This window comes from Suricata suricatta, chromosome 3, assembly GCF_006229205.1.
Source record: "Suricata suricatta isolate VVHF042 chromosome 3, meerkat_22Aug2017_6uvM2_HiC, whole genome shotgun sequence".
NCBI lineage: Eukaryota > Metazoa > Chordata > Mammalia > Carnivora > Herpestidae > Suricata > Suricata suricatta.
In genome coordinates this window covers 57,269,325-57,287,389 of record NC_043702.1, presented here as the reverse complement: position 1 = coordinate 57,287,389, position 18,065 = coordinate 57,269,325, and the positions used below count along the sequence as shown (strand labels likewise).

Genomic DNA, 18,065 nt, shown 5'->3' with positions numbered 1-18,065 from the left:
ATACACAAGGCAACAATATTGACCTAACTTTTAGCAGTTTTTTCTGAAACAGGGAATAACAAGATTCTTTTATCTTCTACTTTATACCTTTTTATAATGTTAGGTTTCTTTATTTGTTTTTAATTAAGCACTCGTTAATCTTATGAAAAAAAGTAAGGTATTGTAAAGAGTAACTAGAATGTGGTATTAATTATATATATATTTTTTTTTTAAAAACTCATAGCTTGTTTATGGTATCACATTTACCCTTAGGCTGTCTCATGCAAAGAATATTTTTCCCACTTATTAAGGTCACTAGTAACAGCTAGTAAGTATTGATCAACTACCACGTTGAGGGCGCCGTGTGGCTTACAAAAGAAATACTAGAATAGTTCTTAAAGGTCTGCCTTGGGCCTTCTTGCCTCTGATGCTCTTATCCACCCACCGCCAGAAAAGTCCTATCTGCGTCTTCACGCTCCTCACAGACCTCAGCTTCAGAATCACATGTCTGTCTACTTACTGGGAGTGGCCAAAGAGATCCTCATATGACTGGAGCATGTATTATGTCCACATTGATCTTTCATCTCCTCTCTGCCCACTAAAAAATTATTTCTGCATTCCCTTTCTCTGTGAATGGCAGTACCATTTGCCTAACCCAGAAATGAGATGAAAAGGAACAGTGTGTACAGAGCTCCTAATCATTGTACTGTGTTGCCTCTTCATTTGATTTCATCCTTCAGTCCTCCCTCCCCGCCCCGTGCCTCCTTGTTCAGGCCCAGCGGATTGGGCCTCCTAAATGTTTCCTGGCTCTGCCCCCTGCTCTCCTGTCCTGTGCCACAGCCTTGGGACAGGCATCGTCATGCCTGCCCCGGACCGCAGCCACTTGTGTGCAGTGGTCTCCTGGCCTCCCGTTCTGTTCTCTCACACGCTCTCCCCTCTGCACATCTGACCCTTTCAGTTGTCTAGTTCAGTGGCCTTCCATGTCCCACAGAGGCTCTTAAGACCAGGCCCCTGCCTTCCAAAGTTGTGCGCCCTTCCCTCTGCTCCAGACCTTCTACAAGGCTCTTTTTTCTGCCTAAGAATCTGCTTCCCCTGCAGCGTTCCTGTGTCTGGTCAATCCCAGCTTGTTCTTCAGGTCTTCGCATAAGCACCATTTCTTCCAGAAATTTCCATCTGACTTCCTTAGATACCCCTGCTCTTTGGTTCTGAGGCAATCTCTGTATATCTCTCATCATAGAATTTATCCCACTTAATTAAATACATTTTAAATTAAAATTTTAATTCCAGCATAATTAACATAAGTATTATATTAGCTTCAGGTGTCATCCTACTTGATTATAGATATTGGTTTCAGTGTCTCTTCCATTAAAGTGTAAGCTCTACAGGAGCAGCAACTGGCTGGCCTTGCTCGTCTTTCTCTTCTAGAACATAGTCCATGGCCTTGCCCATAGTAGGTGCTCAGCAAATAGTTGTTCAGTGAGTGAGTGTGTAAGTGAATGAATGAGTTTGTCCCTGCCTACAAGAAAATTACTCTTCAGTTGAGAGCAAAAAATACACACCAGGAAGTAATAGTGCTGATTACTTCCCCAGTACCCTGGTGGCAGTGTGGTGGCAGAGCGCAGGGAAAAAGTTCAGTTCTCTCTACTAATACTAATGCGTGCCGGTTTTACTGGACAGTGCCACATTTGATTTAAACAACTGTTTTGAAAGCCTTTTTCATCAGTACCTCAAGGAATTCGTTTTTTGTTTTTGTTTTAATGAGAGCTCCTTTTTGCAAAATCTTCAATGCAGTAAATACTTCAGTTTTACCTTTCATATGCCACATGGAAGATAGAAGTAGAAGTTTATGGGTTTTTTTTTTCTTTCAATATAAGATGGCTCAAACGAATTAGATGATTATCATAATTTTTCTTTCTTTCTTTTTTTTAGTTGTTATAGCTGCTGATGGGGTATTGAAGGTAGGACTGTTTCTTTTCATTTTCTTCAAAAGTATTTCTGAACTTCAGATGTAGGTTTTTGTGATGGATACTTCTTTTATTAATCGGTAGTAGAAGGTTGAAACCTGTTTCTCTTTTCTCAGATATGCGATTTCGGTGCCTCTCGGTTCCATAATCATACAACACACATGTCCTTGGTTGGAACTTTCCCGTGGATGGCCCCAGAAGTGATCCAAAGTCTCCCTGTGTCTGAAACTTGTGACACGTATTCCTATGGTGTGGTGAGTTCATTTCTCATCTTTTGTTGCTCAAGGAAATACACACAGCAAACACCTACAGAAGGAAGACTAGCCGTTTAACGCCGCTTTCAGGCGCTGCCGCTGCTTCCTGCTGGAGTGCCTAGAGCAGTGGCCGCAGAGAGAACGCTTGCCAGTCGCCAGGATGTTTAATGGGATCACCTTTATTGTGTCCTGTGTTAAGAAACCAGTGCTACTTCCAGAAAGCAAATTGGCTAGACCTTAAAGTCACGTGGGGCCTGATGCCCTTCTGGGAAGAATGCTTCCCTGGGCTGGACACGTGACTGTGCGATGTCTGTGTAAGTCAGTGGGGACAGGGGTCACTTGGAACAGGACTTCATGCTACTAAGTTACTCAGAACACCAGTAGATCTGCCACATGAGTTCACTAACAGGAGATTATTGAGAGTCAACTATTAAGCTGATTGGTGAGTTTCTGGAGAGTATAGAAGAAAAGGTACTTAGCTTTTAGTACATGGCCTTGCCCAGGCCTCCCGCAAGTCTTATGTAGTGTGACTCCCTGAAACATGAACTGAAGGTCCCTGTAAAAGTCACAGGAGAGCAGCACAGTTACAAGAACAGAATAATATGGGGGTGGGGGGTGCTCGGGGAATGGAGACCACAGGAAAGGGTCCCTTAAGGAGCAGAAGCTTTTGGAGGAGGAGTTTTGAGGTGGATCATTCTTGAGGAATAAGCAGTGAGGAAGAAGTAAGTGAGACGGGACCGGTGGGAGGGGAGGGGACGTTGGGAGGGTGGTTCTTTGGTCGTGCAAGGAATTCATTTGTTGCCTTTTTTTTTTTTAAGTTTGTTTTGAGAGAGAGTAAGAGTGTGAGAGTGAGCAGGGGAGGGGCAGAGAGAGAAGGAGAAAGAGAAGCCCAAGCAGACTCCGTGCTGTCAGCGCAGAGCTCTACTTGGGGCTCGAACCCACGAACCGTGAGATCATGACCTGAGCCGAAGTCGAGTCGGTCTCTCAACCAGCTGGGCCACCCAAGTGTGCCCCTGTTGCCCCCCTTTTGTTTTTTTACCCCTAACAATACTGTGTATCTCTTTAAAAGTCTAAAATAGTAATTGTAACTCCTTCTCTGTCCCCCAAATTATTGTGCCTCTACAATCATATTATTATTCTTAAAAGGCCATTTTCCTAATAACAGGAAAAGCAGTAGACTAACTTTGGCTCAAACTAACATGCGTCTTCTCCAGACTTCTGATTTCAACTGCAAGTGACCGCTGATGGCCCGAGGAAACCACATTGTCAAATGTTTTCCCTTTCCTTTAGAGGCCATCAGTTTCTTAAGTATGTACTCCTGGCTTCATTACAGAAGTTTTGGGGTTGTTTTCATTGGTAAGCTTTTTCTAAATTATAATACATCTTACGTATGCCAAATTTATTTACTATAATAGAAATGAATTTTGTTGGCTATTGGAAAAGTCATTACAAGAATGAAATACACATTTTTGGCAAAAGGCTAGAATTTTAAAGGCTGGAAGACAACAGTTGCTTCAGGCTAAATATCCCATTTTCCTTAATTCTGGGTGTTTTAAGAATGAGGGCACCAGGTGGCTCAGTCAGTTAACCTTCTGACTTCAGCTCAGGTCATGATCTCGTGGTTCGTGGGTTCAGGCCCTCACATGGGGCTCTGTGCTGACAGCTCAGAGCCTAGAGCCTGCTCCGGATTCTGTGTCTCCCGCTCTCTCTGCTCCTCCCCTCTGTTCGCTCGCACTCTTTCTCTCTCAAAAATAAAATGTTTTCTAAAAGCTTTTAAAAAGAAAAATAATGGGGGCTATACTATTATAGACAGTGACCAAATAAGTCTCACTGAAAGATGATGGAAAAAAAAGTAAGTTCCTGAAGAGACTAGATTAAAAAACAGGTTCCCTGTGTCAAAACATTCTGACCATCCTACAAATCTTCTGCTGGGGCATCTGAAAATGAGGGAATCTGTTGCAATTTCAGACTTTTTTGAGATCATTTTCTCTTAGGAAGCTCTCTTCCTTCATTTTTAAGCAATAATGTATTTTTGTGTGTGTCAGGCGCTGTGCTAGACACTAATGTAGGGTATTTTAAATTGTATTTCGCCTGCTTGTTGAGACCAGTGTCTCATTCATCCTGTGGAACATAAGCCAGCAAACTTTTTTCTGTACAGGACCCAACAGTAAATATTTTAGACTTTAAGGGCCACTTGTAATCTCTATTGTGTATACTTTCAGATTTTTACAACCTTTGACAAATGTTAAAGGCACTCCGCATTGTGCCACAGGCCGCGGTCCATTCACAGACTCCTCTGTGGAGCAGGAGGGAGGAGAGGGAAGCACCGTGGCAGGAATGGTTCGTAGCGAGTGAGCAAGAGACACTTGCATGTGTCTATAGACGTGGACACACGTTTCCGTGGTTACAATGTTTAGCTTAGTTGTGCACATTTGTATGAACTAGAAGACTTTTGAGGCTCATTTTAGCACTCACTCCCCAAGTTCTTGTCCAGCACTTTTACTTTCAAAAATCTCCCCAAGTCTGGGACTTTCCCTATCTCAAAATGTTTGCTCTGCAAGACAGCTCTGTGTTACCTATAGAGTGAGGTTTTGGTTTCAGTATTATGAAACATTTACGAAAACAGGCCTCACACCACCAGCTTCCAGAACCTTACAGTTGCCAGGGGCTGTTGTGTGAAATGCGCACTCACTGCATTTCCTGAGCTGAAATAGAATCTCAGTTCCAGTAACCAAGAATCTGTTCATTTTCACACGCAAACTATTGAAGATGGTGGTGACTTCCGTTTGCAGCACTTAGGATTTTTTCCTGTATCTTTTTAAATCCCTTTGACTCATTCCCCACTGACCCCCTCAGGGTAAACAGAGTTTGAATGAACGTTTCTGAGTCTGCAAATGTTGTTTACTTTATTAAAAAGCGTTTTCCTTCCTGTGATTGCGCACTACTTGTTTTGGTAGGTGGGCCTGACCGTTTCTCTTGGCGAATAAGGGTTTCTAACTGTTACTTGTTTACAGACCCTTCCTTTGTTTTGTTCTGGGGAATTTAACAAATGCTTAACAGATCATCCTGTCGAGTAGTCTATAGCATGCTTGAGAGCCGGTCGCCGAGCACGTCCACTGTTGCTCTATATTTACACCCCAGGTGCCGCACCTCAGAACCCGGGTGCCGCACTTCTGAATATCAACTCTGCGTTCACGACAGAGACCTCTTTTGACTGGTGGAAAAAAAAAAGCCTTTTTGGTGAATCTGTTTGTTTAAAAAAAATTTTTTTTTAATGTTTTATTTAATTTTGAGACAGAGACAGAGCATGAGCGGGCAGGGGCAGAGAGAGAGGGAGATACAGAACCGGAAGCAGGCTCCAGGCTCTGAGCTAGCTGTCAGCACAGAGCCCGACACGGGGCTCGAACCCACAAACGTGAGATTTGACCTGAGCCGAAGTCAGACACTCAACCGACTGAGCCACCCAGGTGCCCCGAATCTGTTTGTTTTAAAACAGTATCTTAGGTTTACTCGAATTCTGGTTATCCTCACCCATAGCTGTATCAACGGAATTCCCTTCAGAAAATGGCAGATACACGAATTTAATAATAAATGAGAATTCAAGATTTTATTTAATTTCAACTCCTTCCTGTTCTGTTCTTGATAAACACCATTTAGTGAAAGAAACGGTACGAGGCATGCTTTTCGGAGCTTTTTTGTTTAAGGAACCACAGATTTTTCAAAAATGAAGAAAACATTACATGGTCAGAGTCGGTGTTCCTGAGGAGAGCAGTAGCGAACGTGTGTAAAGGTAGCAGCGTGTTAGTTTTAGAAGTTTGTAGTGCGTAGACTTTGAAAGAGATGCCTTCCTAGGAAAGCAAGGTGGTTATTTAGAACTGTTGATCTCCTTTCAAAACGTAAGTGAGGTGCCAGGACCACTTGTCATTATAGTATCTCTTTGCACAAAACAGAATTCCCAGAGTTCACTGAAAATCCACCCTGTTCGTTGAGGCCCGACCCACATACATACATAGCAGTCACATAGAGGTGAGTAAGACCATAAAAAAAGACGTGTCCTTTTTTGAAATTCACCTCAAAAAAACCCCCACATTAATATGTTTTTGCTTTTCATTTTTCTATTTTTTCAGACGTGCTATATGAACTTAGCCCCCAGGATCGTCCAAGTCCCTGGCTCTCCACAGCTTGATAAACCCATGTGGCTTCTTAGCACGTGGCAACACTAACCAGCCTGGTGCAGCCTTAAAATAAATGTGCCACAGACACCTGACATGGATCCTGCGGTCCTTGCTTCCAGGCTGACAGACTTTGCTAGGCAGGCCGATTGCTTCTCCCCTCATTTTCCAAGAAAGGAGATTGTGCCACCCGCTTAGGATGGGTCCCTTGAAGGGCCAAATCAGAGGAGAGTGTAGTACGTTATCCACAAAAAAGAAAAGACTGAAGGAAATAAAAATTCATTGAAAGAACAAGCCTTCTGAGAACACAAGGCCTAGCCACTCTTTAAAAACAAAGCTCTCCTAATGACAGTGCAGACAGGATTAGCTTCTCAGAAGCTTCTGAGCCAGAACCACTATTCGAAAATAAGAGTGGCTTAAGAGGGAGTGTCAGTGCCTCACTTGTCTGAGCCCCGTTCCCGAGCAAGCCCGGCTCTGGTAATGGCTTTCCATTGTTTGTAAAAGAAAAGGCAGGAAAAGTACACAGCCTTGTCCAAGTTTCTCTGCAAGCTGAAAATAGAAAATTTTCCTTGTGAGCACAGTTTAAACGTGAGCACGTCTCAATATAGAATGAATTGGAAAGTATTTTTAAGGGGAAAGATCACAATAATGTTTGGCCTGCATTCCCATCACTGGTATTTTCAGGCATAGTTTAATATATTTTTAGACCTCCAAATGACTTCCTTCACAAAGGACTTTTTTGTGCCAAACGTCATTGTGTTTCATGTAGAAACAGCTGTTGTTCTGTATCATAACAGCTACGTTCCTCCACCGGGCGAATTAGTAACAGGGCATCGCGGCAGGTGCCGGTGCCGGACTTCACCGCAAGAGCCCAGCGGCTCGCGGTGCCCGGTCCGTGTCCCACACGTGTGTGGCTGTCATGGGGCCCCTCGGCGGCAAGAGCGCTTCCGAGATTCAGAGAGGGACTAAAATGAAACTTAGGTTTCTAGTGTTAGAACTCTTGGAGAAACAGAACTCAGATCTTTGTAGACTGGCTATTTTCCAACTGATTATTTTGGAACAAAGAATGACAGAGATCTTTTTCTGTATTACTTCCCAAGCTCTTGGTTTTGCATTTTACCTCATACAGCCCAGTCAGCCTTCACGTGTGTGCCTGTGCAGTGGGTTGTGCATGCAGGCCACACTCAGAAAATGCCGTGCAAGGCCACTTACCAGGACGTTTTGGGGTCTGGACCATTTGATTTATTTGAAGTTGATTCACTGCACCCGTTCTCCTGAAAAAGGCAAAATCCTTCCATTTACTTGCTGTTCATATCCCTTCCCCTGCACAGCACCAGGGGAGTGGTAATTGCACTGAATGGAGGGGCTTCATTTCCTGCCCGTCCCCCTCCCCTGTGCAGGCGGGGTCCCGGGGTGATTGCATACCTGTTCCTGGCCCTCCTCAGCTTCCTTCACTTACAGTGCTCGCTCGACTCGTCCCCTTCTGGGATGCCCCTTACCTTTTCCTAATCACTGCTGCGACTCAAATAGAATTATTCAGCAGCTCTTCTAAAGAAGTACCTTACACACTTGATTAAAAGCCCAAAGAGGCTGCAGTGATTTTTTTTCCTCCTGCTTGAGCAGCATCTGCCGATTTCCCTGATTTTCCTTCTAATTATCTTCATATTAGCTGGAGTTCACTTACCACGCTCTGATTCGAATATGACTGAGCGCTGGCTGAGGAATCAGTGGATATAGAGTTAAAGGTTTGTAGGACCTGCTTGAATAGGGTAGAGGTCCTCAGTCAACATTCTTAGAGATGGCTTTTTTGTTTTTAGAATGAGAGAAACCTAAATCAGAACCGAATTCATTTGCTTCCCCCTCTGCTGTGGTCCACACCTGCAACCTGGCTCATCACAGTCTCTCTTGCACTGTAGCCTTCTCTTCTCTAGAATTTCGTCAGGTTGAGAGCTTGACCCTCAGGGCGAAGCAGCAAGTTCATCATCTGTTCTACCCTTTGACCGCAGGGTGTCCTTGGGCAAGTTTAACTTTTGTAGGCCTTAGTCTCCTCATCTATTAAATGAGGATAATATCTATCTGATGGGATTGATATTAATCATGGTAACATGTGTAAAGGGTTCAACAGAGCATCTGGAACATAATCACTCAATAAGTGATAGTGGTGGTCATGATGATTACTGATAAAATTCTAATTGTGTTTGCACGTCACCAGATGGTGGTAGACTCAGATTTTGATTTCTCATTTGGGTAAATGGAGAAATTTACCTGAATATACAAATCTCCATTACTTAGTATTTTAAATGAAACCTAAAACATCAGCTGCTCTCAGCATTCCCAGCACCAGTTTGCTTTCCTTGGGCATTCCGGCACAGACTTACTAATCGTGCTGATCTCAAGGATTGCGGAGAGATGAACACACACATAAACTCACACACACACAGACGTGCGCACACACTCAGCCTATACATATGAACATAAGGTATTTATTACATTTTAGGATATATAATAAGTGATGTTATAGGTGGAAGGAAATTAATTCCTTAGATGGACTCATTTTGAGAGAGCTTTCTCCAGAAACACAAAATTTAAATGTTACAGTATTGCCAAGTACCTACTATTGTGGGATGAAGGATTTAGGGTTCAATTTTTTTTATCAGACCATTACTGAACCTTTAAAAATACAGTTGAATTCCCAGTTATTATCTTTTAGAGAAATTTATTGGCAGTTGAAGGTGGAAAGAGTTTGACTAACAAAATATAAAATCTGATTTGTGAGAATCTGTGAGAATTCTCGTAACTTACGAGGTAAATTATGTAGGCCCATTGGTTTCATAAAATTTTAAGTCTGGTTCATATGTTCTGATTTCTAAACTAGCGTTTTTCTTTATAAAAATGAATAAAAATGTGTATTATGTGTGTGTATATATATATAAAACGTGTGTGTGTGTGTATATGAGTATGTTTTGCGCAAGTTTCTACAGGTGGGGTTGGTTTTTGCCTGGTAATTGGATACGGTTAAATGTTAGATAAAGTTTCAGTAATACACCAAAAATATAAAGTACAAGAATAAAAATTCCATTTTCTTTTTGTTCCAGGTTCTCTGGGAGATGCTAACAAGGGAGGTCCCCTTTAAAGGTTTGGAAGGATTACAAGTAGCTTGGCTTGTAGTGGAAAAAAACGAGGTAAGACTACGATTCTCCATTCAGGTACATAGATCAGAAAACAGTATTGGGGTTTTGCAAAAGACTTTTTCATCTTCTTCAAATTGAAAGTAAGTTCACGCTTATGGAAAGATTAGCAGTAGGAGCTAACACAAAGGGTCAAAGTGATGTTATTCCTCATGAATGGACCCTTTACATCTAATTGTTGCAGCTTCACGTCGTGATGCTGTAGATCAAAAATTGTACAAGTACTGTACTAGTTTCTCAGTCTCAATTGTAAAACCTAGGGGTTTGTTCTTAGTGATGAAAGAAGCCATTGCGTCCAAGGTAGGGGAACAGTTTAACTCCATCTCCTGCGTTTAGGACATCTTTTTTACTGGCCGGGAGTTGATATATCTGTAAGAGACCTTCAGCTACTTCAACTTACCTCTCCCAGCAGGAGTCACTATAGTACAAGAAACTGTCGCTTAGATGAGAATTTCAAAAATAAAAGAAGAAAAAATAGTTTCAAAAAAGGGAAAAATTACAGTTTTGCCACCTACGTTGAACACTACATTGAAGATGAGCTCCTCACTGGAATTGGCGAGGCAGTGGCATAACTGTTCCCTTCTTCATGCAGAGCCTTTCCATTTCAAAAGAACTTCAGTGGCGTAAACACCGTTTGTGCTGTGTCCCCAGCCTCGCTTTTCTTCTTCCCACAAATTGAGGCTTTCAGTTAGTTGGACCTATGAGCCTACATCAGAGAACGTGGTACATTCATATCAAAGAGAGCAACTACATTTTGAAAGGTTTAAAATTGTGACTGAAATGCACAGGCATGGAAATCCTCAGCATAAGGATGAAGCATCCAATATCAAGGTACTAGGAGAACTTAGATCAAGTAATGGAAGCATGCAGTTGTCTTTGCAATGCAAAACAACCTTATTTCACAAACCTTCATTTCCACACCTTGTCTGTGCCCTCCACTGAAGGTAAGAGTGTAACCTTAGGATAAAATAATTTGCAAAAAGGTGATAGAGATATTCCCTGTTTAATGCTTTAAAAGAATTGGATTGATTTGCTCCCCATGCGACTGCAGGAACAGACTAGATTAACCAAAAAACTGCTATTGACTAAGAGAAACCAAGTTTCCATAGTTCAGATCACATAACCCAGCTACCTTATTAATTTGTCCTCCTGAGCTATTGAGAATGGATGAAATGTTCATGATAGCTGAACTTGATGAGAGAGAGCTGCCAATTTAAGAAAAAGGAAAAGGAGTTATATTCAAGAACGTGTCTTGCTCAGCGTTTCACAGGAGCTGTTCTGTTTTAATTAAATGTCATGGTTACTTCTGGTGTGCTATTAAATCAGACCTCGTGCATAGAATAACTGATAATTTCATGACAGGAGAACCCACTTGTCTCTGTTGTTTCTTTTGCCAGTGAGGTGATCAGATGTTTGGGTCTGGGGTTACAAATGAGAGCGAAGAAAATTATCGACCTGATGTTGACTTTGGAGCAGAACACTCAATGTCATTTATTTCCCTCTACGCTGTTCCAAGATGAACTAGAATAAGTTTTTTAAAAGCTCCCCAAATATGTATAAGAAAAACTAATTAATATTTTTAAATAGTATTTCATCTAAAGGATGGCAGAAGAGGTGTGAATCCGAAGCACTTTCAAAACATTGGGGTCTCCATCAAGGATTATTAAAGCTGATGAGAAAAATGAACTTAGAAACTGCCTGTGGAAGCCGGCCTGTGGGCTGGGAACCTCCCGGAGCCTTCAGAACCTCCCCGGCACGTGCAGGAGGAGGCTGCGCCCCCTCGCCCCGAGGGGTTCCCTCGAGTAGACCGCCCTGCCTCACCCAGGCTAGGACCCGATGGGCCAGCTACTCATGGGCGGACACCCCTCGGATCCCTCCCGTTCTGTACCTGGAACAGCAAGTTGGAAGAACCCCCACGTGGCAAAACAAGTTTTCTCAACTTTCCACTAAACTTAAGGAAAATTGAGTATTAGGAAGATACTTATCTGGCTGCTCTAATCCTACATATTTATCAAAAACATGGAAGTTCGGCTATAATTTCCATTGTCATCATTCATGAAGGCATCTTCATTTCATCTCATAAAAAAATTATCACCAAAACAGATCCCATTGACATAACATTAAAATAATTGGCAGGTCTCAGCTGTAGAGAGCAAACCGAGGGTTGCTGGCAGACGGGGTGGCCACATGGGTGATGGATATGGAGGACGCTTGTCGTGATGCGCACCGGGTGTTACATGTGGGTGTTGAATCACTAAATCTCACACCCGACATGGACAGTGCACTCTATGGTAACTACCTGGGGTTTAAATCAAAACTTGAAAAAAATTTGCCAAGGATTTATTTCATTTCATAGTAAAATTGAGACTTTGATTTAAATATAATTTCCAAAATCCTTTCAACTTCTCATTATTTGATTTCATTTATTTTTACTTTGGAATACCTTGGGTTCTTGAGTTGAAAGAGCGAGCTGTATTTTTCTCACAGGCCTCATGTAAGTAAAGCATGATGTGTTTAGCTTAGGGAGACACTTCAGATGTAAGCCACTCCCCCTAGAATGCTCCTATATCCGAATATTAGAGTTGCCTTTTTAACTTTTTATTTTGCAATAATCATAGACTCATGGTAAGTTGCAAAAATTTCAGAAGGGATTCTGTGTATCCTTCACCCAGCTTCCCCTCTGGTGAGACACGGGTAGCCCATGCCCAAACCAGAAAGTTGACATGACACTTTACTCTTAATATGGACTCTAGACCGTATTTAGTGTCACCGTTTAGGACTGCTTTTTGGATCTGTAGGAAGATCAGTACTTTCTACAAGTATCTGAAAGTGTTTGCTTCTAAGTGCTTAATAATGAAATAAGGCCTTCAAACAATCCTTCCTAATATTAAATCCTATTAAAACTAGAAATATAAGGCACTGTTACAGCAAACAGTGAATCCTTACAGAAGTCCTGAAACTAGGAGGGTATTGCTATTAAATTTTGTCCTTCTTACAGACATGTATGTTTGTTATTTCCATAAAACTCAATTAATGGTCTTTCAGAATATTCTGAGGGCATAATTTCTGTCTTTACAGTAAGTAAGTACTTGGATTCTCATATAAAATGTGTTTTGTTCTAAGTAGCAAAACTATTGTTCTTAATATAAATCCTCAAAAAGCTTAATCCATTGTTGGCTCTACTTTAGAAAAAGATAAATTATTGACAAAGAGTAATTTTTTGCATCTTATGTAGAAAATGGTGCAAGAAAGAATATTATCTTTAAAAAAGCCATACCTAACAGTGTTTGGGAAATATTTTAATTTTAAATTTGAAATTTTAAAAATCTTTAAGTTGTAAAGTGTTACAAATCTGTTGCTAATATTCTGGTCATTTCAGGATGTTTTAATGCAGTAGATTCTCTTTTAAGGTACTTTGTATTTTTATTTTTTAAAATGCTTTTTAATGTACCAAAACAACCTACCCATTATACATCTTACCTAGCAAGATGTATTTAATTTAACTTAATTAAATCTGAGTTTAGATTTAATGAATATCTGGCCATATCAGATAATTTAATTATGTCTTCTTTCATAATGTCTCAGATGCAGTAGCTAAAAAGTTTTCCAGTGAGAAAAGATGATCAAAAAGATTAACATCCATATTCGTCCAGGTCACATTTCAGTTCTTAGAAAAATGTGAGAAAGTTATATTGAAAGTGTTATCTTTTATGAGAAATTATTTTGCCATGGAGTACATTGAGCTGAATAATTACAATCATTTTCTGTTTTTCTTTGTTGCCACTCCCAACCAGCCATCTTATATATATAAATATTTTTTTCAAGTAAACACCCGATTTTCCTTTTGATTTTCATCAAAAGGTTTCCAATAAAATAAGAGTATGATTTACTATATACTGCAGTAAAATAAGAGTACACATTATTACATCTCCTCTTTTTTATATAATCAGTTAAAAAAATGTTTAGCATAGCCTTTAACTTGGATAGGATTGTTTTATTTTGTTTAAAACTTTGTTTTATTTTTGGTTTATTTTGATTTTAAGCTTATCTGTAATTGTAAATATAGATCATCTGTCTTCTTGTCAGGACAACTCTTTTTCTAGTTTTATACACAGCCTCCCCCAAATCCAAATAAATTCAGTTTAAGCTTCTTATTTGCAAAACTCCTTCAGTAAACAACACTGTGGAGTAAACGTCGGTACCTCTTAGTGCAGCGGTTCTCAACTCACACCCCGGGCTCCTTGGGTAACAACTCTTTTAATGCTCCCTCTACTGCCCTGAAAAGAAATTCAGAGGTAGTGCAACCTACCCATTGTACACATTATATTTTACAGTTAACATAGTGCTCTAATTGTAATATAAAAAAGAAATCAATGACAAATGTATTGCAGTGTATAAACGCACAGGCGTGGCCGCAGCAGAGGGGAGTGTGGGGCGATTTTAGTGCTTGTCCCTGTGGGTAAGTAGGATTCAGTAGCTACACATGCAGAATTGAGCTGAATTGTATCAGTGATTCCAGCAGCATGAGCAATGCTGTTGCAGGTGACATTTTCCAAAAATCTCGGGAAGTTTATGAGTCTTTATCTTATTTAGTAGATGCATTCTTAGTTCATTGTATTTTAAAACTGCTCAAAAAATACTTTGTGTTTGTTTATAAATCCGAGAGAGTCTAGGGAGAGAAAATGATAAACTTTGCACGTGAGGCGTCTGGAGTTTGGTGGAGTACGTGGGAATACGTAATCAGGGATTTACAACACAGTGAAGGATGTCCAGCACTCTTGACCCGCGCCAGGTGCAGCCCTCCAATCTTTAAAACAAACAAAAACGCCTCTGCAGATCTCTAGAGAGCCTCTGGGGACATGGCAAGTTCTAGAGAACCACTCGTGTGAAACGCTGGGACAGGACTGCTCCTCACCTGATAATCTTGGTTGTATGCAGTCCCCACGGTTTACCGGCAGGAGTCCTACATTCAGAATACCTTCTTTGCTGATGAGAGAGGGCACCCATCTCTAAAATTCTCTCCTTGACGGTGTCTGTGGAAGATACTTTCAGAGTTGGACACCTCCTGCCAGAGCCGAGCTGGTTTCCTCGCTGCCTGATGTGTCTGCAGCTTTCACAGTTGCCTAAGACAGAACGGTGGCAGATCTGTGGTCTTACAGTGCGTGTCTCTGTTCCGCCCTGCCCGTCCTACTGTAGTTTCCTTTAGACTTGAGTCCGGGTTTTGTTGCTTTCGTTGTGCTGAACCCAGCTCCTCCATCCACCTGGGTACCATTTTGGAAGAAAAATAGTAGAAGTGTCTGTAGAGATTAGATACTATGAATCTAAACATAAATTCTCATCTGCCATGTATCAATCAATGGAAGTTTTAAATTTAATGACTTGTGTTCTTAAATCAACTCTTTTATGACCTTTCAGTATTTGCTTATCTTACTGAGTCAATCCTTGTGTTGTTTTTCCTTTCTCTGTCGTAGAGATTAACCATTCCAAGCAGCTGCCCCAGAAGTTTTGCTGAGCTGTTACGTCAGTGTTGGGAAGCTGATGCCAAGGTATATACTAATATTTTTTTGGTTGTTGTCGTTCAGAATTTTGAAATTTCACTTGTTTGCTTGGCTTTGAGTTTTTAAAACTTGGGGTAACAAGATTCACTACAAAGCAAGGCTGGATTGCTGCTTCTGTGAGTCCCAGATGGGCTGTGAAGACTTTCTGTTGATACCTGCACATCTTGATCGTTAGAAACTCATTCCTGGCTCTTTCTTACAGCATTCTGGCACTCTTGACTCAACGGAAAGAATTGCATTCCTTTGTTTTTAACGTTTAATAATAAATATTGCATTTTCATGTGATAACAATGGCTAGCACACAGTGCTCATGTTATGCCCGGCACTGCTCCAAGCCCTTTGTGTACATTCATTCGCTCATTTGTTCCTCCGAATACCTCTGTGAAATAGGTTGTGTTATTACACTCGTTTTATAGATGAGGAGTCAAGGCACACAGAAGGTAAGTAATGCTCAAGGTCACAGGGTGAGACTAGAGAATGAACCTGGTGAGACTGGAGAATGAAGCCAAGCAGTCTGAACCAAACACCAGGCAAAAGTAGCACTTCTAGGGAAACGTGATATGTCCTACTGTCCAGATTCATGATGTTTCTTAAGTTATCACAATAGGGTTGGAGATATTCCAAAATGTAGACTTTCATGTGGTTATCACATTGGACCATAAAGACCCATTTCCTTTCCCTGCAAAGATCATTTTAAAAGACTCTCACATACATACGGAAATATTTATAGATAAAATGATAGGCGAGTCTTGGATTTGCTTCAGAATAAAGTGAAAGGAAATAGATGGTGGTGAGGTTGAACTAGATTGACCATGATAATTTTTGAAGCCCAGTGGTAGGTATATGGAGGCTTGTTATATTGTACTCTCGACGTTTGTATAGATTAGTAATTTTTCATACTAAATAGAAAGTGAAAAAAAGATCCTCACAGATTAAACAATGACGAGAGAGACTCAAGAAAGCAAGTCCTTGTATAGTTCAAATTTGTCCACTTTTTCATTGAAAGCTACTGCAAACTGACTTCTTAAACAGAGATCTAAAAACTTAAGACTTAAGAATGGAATTTCTTGCTTAATTTAAACTCCGTTCGAGTCTGGCCCCCAGGAAGAGTGCATGATGGTAACACACACGTAGCATGTTTCTCTGGTGGGAACAATGCATAAACCACCGGCAAGTCCGAGAGTCATGCTGGCGCAGCACAGACTTTGTGCTGAGTCACACCTGTCCCATCAAGTGAGGACAGCTCACCGGCAAGTACAGCCTGTGCAGCAGTGCAACCAGCGGGGCAGCAAGGGGCGCGGGTCCGCCAGGCGCCTCTGCCCCGGCGCTCCTTCCGGAGCAGGTTGTGGGTGGCCCTCCCAGACTCGTGCACATCCCCTTTGCCCTGCTAACCCCCAGCCTCGGTGCTCGCTTTCACTCCTGTTCATCAAACTGCCTTCACCCCTTTTCAAAGGAGAATCTTCTATTGACCTAGTAGTGTTTTTTATTAAAGAGCTTAACATTAAAAAAATTCTGATTTTATTAGTATGATCGTTTTTTAGGAGGATTGTTTTTATTAGTATTCTGTGACAACGCTGCATAGGCTGGGAATGGCCTCCCCTGCCTCTGTCTGCAGAACACGGGGTTCTGAAGCACTAAGAGAAGTGCCTGCACTTTGCAGCAGATCCAGGAGAAAACACAAGCAGCTATTTGCAAGGTGGCCCTGGAACATATGTATTTTTAATGCTATCATACTACTCTTTCCATATTCCACCAGTTACATGTCCATTGTGGCATATATAATCATTTTGGCCGTATTTTTCTCTTGATACGTAAATAAAAAATTTTACCTAAAATTATTTGCATTGAACTAGATTAACGCAACTAGATCTCTTTAATTGCAATTACATTGCAGTATGCAAAGCAGGTTTTGAATCTCTTAATCGGAAGCTCTGTACTTCAGTAACTAAAACTCTAAAAATATATATTTTGGCGCATTAACGAAATGACAGTGTAAACACCTAACACAGGAAGGACACGCGGCCTGGTGTTGATGCCCTCGAGGTGGTGTGTCTTTAACATGTAGCCGGCTTGCCCTTCTTTAGGAGAGAGGAGTCTTGTATTCTAGTGAGGTGAAGTATGAGGTTTAAGACTGATTTTTATTTCCGAAATTCAAGGCATTTTATTTCTGAGACAACTAATGCATTCATTATACACCCAGCTGCCACCCACGCCCAGCCCTCCTGGGCGGTCTCCAGCCACACCTCCCCTCCCTGGGCAAGCCCCCCTCTTTTCTTTCCTCCTGCCTTGCTTCTCCTTCAAGCCCTCCCCGACTCTGTTTACTGCAGCCCATACTTAGTACCCCTTTTCCTAAACCAGAGTCTGGGCTAAGGCCTTACCTTTTGCTGTTTTGTTTTTAAACTGTCGTTTCTTTCTAAATGGACTGCAGTCTCTCTGAGGGAACAGTGCTACCTTTGGCACCTTGCACACATTTAGTTAAGTAGATGCCCAGTGTGTTAACTAAAGTAGCCAGACCAAGGCACGTTTTAGTTCTGTGGCCAGAAGTGTGTAGCAATTCGGCCAGAAGTTAATGCCACTCCTGTGCACATAGAACCATAACTGGGTACAAACCTTTCTTTTTTCTCAGCCCTTACGCTTTAAAGACCTAGATTAAAATATCCAGCTCACCTGTAAGAAAATGAATGTTCTTTTGCAAGGAGGAGGGGGAAGGGAACACAAGAGAAAGCTGCTCTTAGGTAAATGTCAAGTCATGACAGTGGCTTACACCAGGGGCTCAAAGTAGTTTATCAAAGAAAAAAAATGAAGGTAGGCAGTTTCCAGTTCTAAACTGGCATTTCTGAATAAGAAGAGAAGACTAAAGCCTTGAGTTTGATAGGAACTAATACCTTATTCTCGTGTGATAAAACATTGAAAGGTTTCAGAGCCTTGCCCCTGATTTCGTAACTCGCTT

At 41.3% G+C, this 18,065-nt stretch overlaps 1 protein-coding gene across 3 annotated transcripts in view; it reads left to right on the top strand.

The window, feature by feature from the left end:
• MAP3K20 (mitogen-activated protein kinase kinase kinase 20) overlaps positions 1–18,065 on the top strand; it is a 177,274-nt gene that overhangs the window by 101,858 nt on the left and 57,351 nt on the right. For all 3 annotated transcript variants that reach the window (XM_029934371.1, XM_029934370.1, XM_029934372.1), the window contains exons 6-9: positions 1,909–1,937; positions 2,060–2,197; positions 9,465–9,551; positions 15,029–15,103. In XM_029934371.1, coding sequence (XP_029790231.1) covers positions 1,909–1,937; positions 2,060–2,197; positions 9,465–9,551; positions 15,029–15,103 — 329 coding nt within the window. The remainder of the gene's footprint in view (positions 1–1,908; positions 1,938–2,059; positions 2,198–9,464; positions 9,552–15,028; positions 15,104–18,065) is intronic.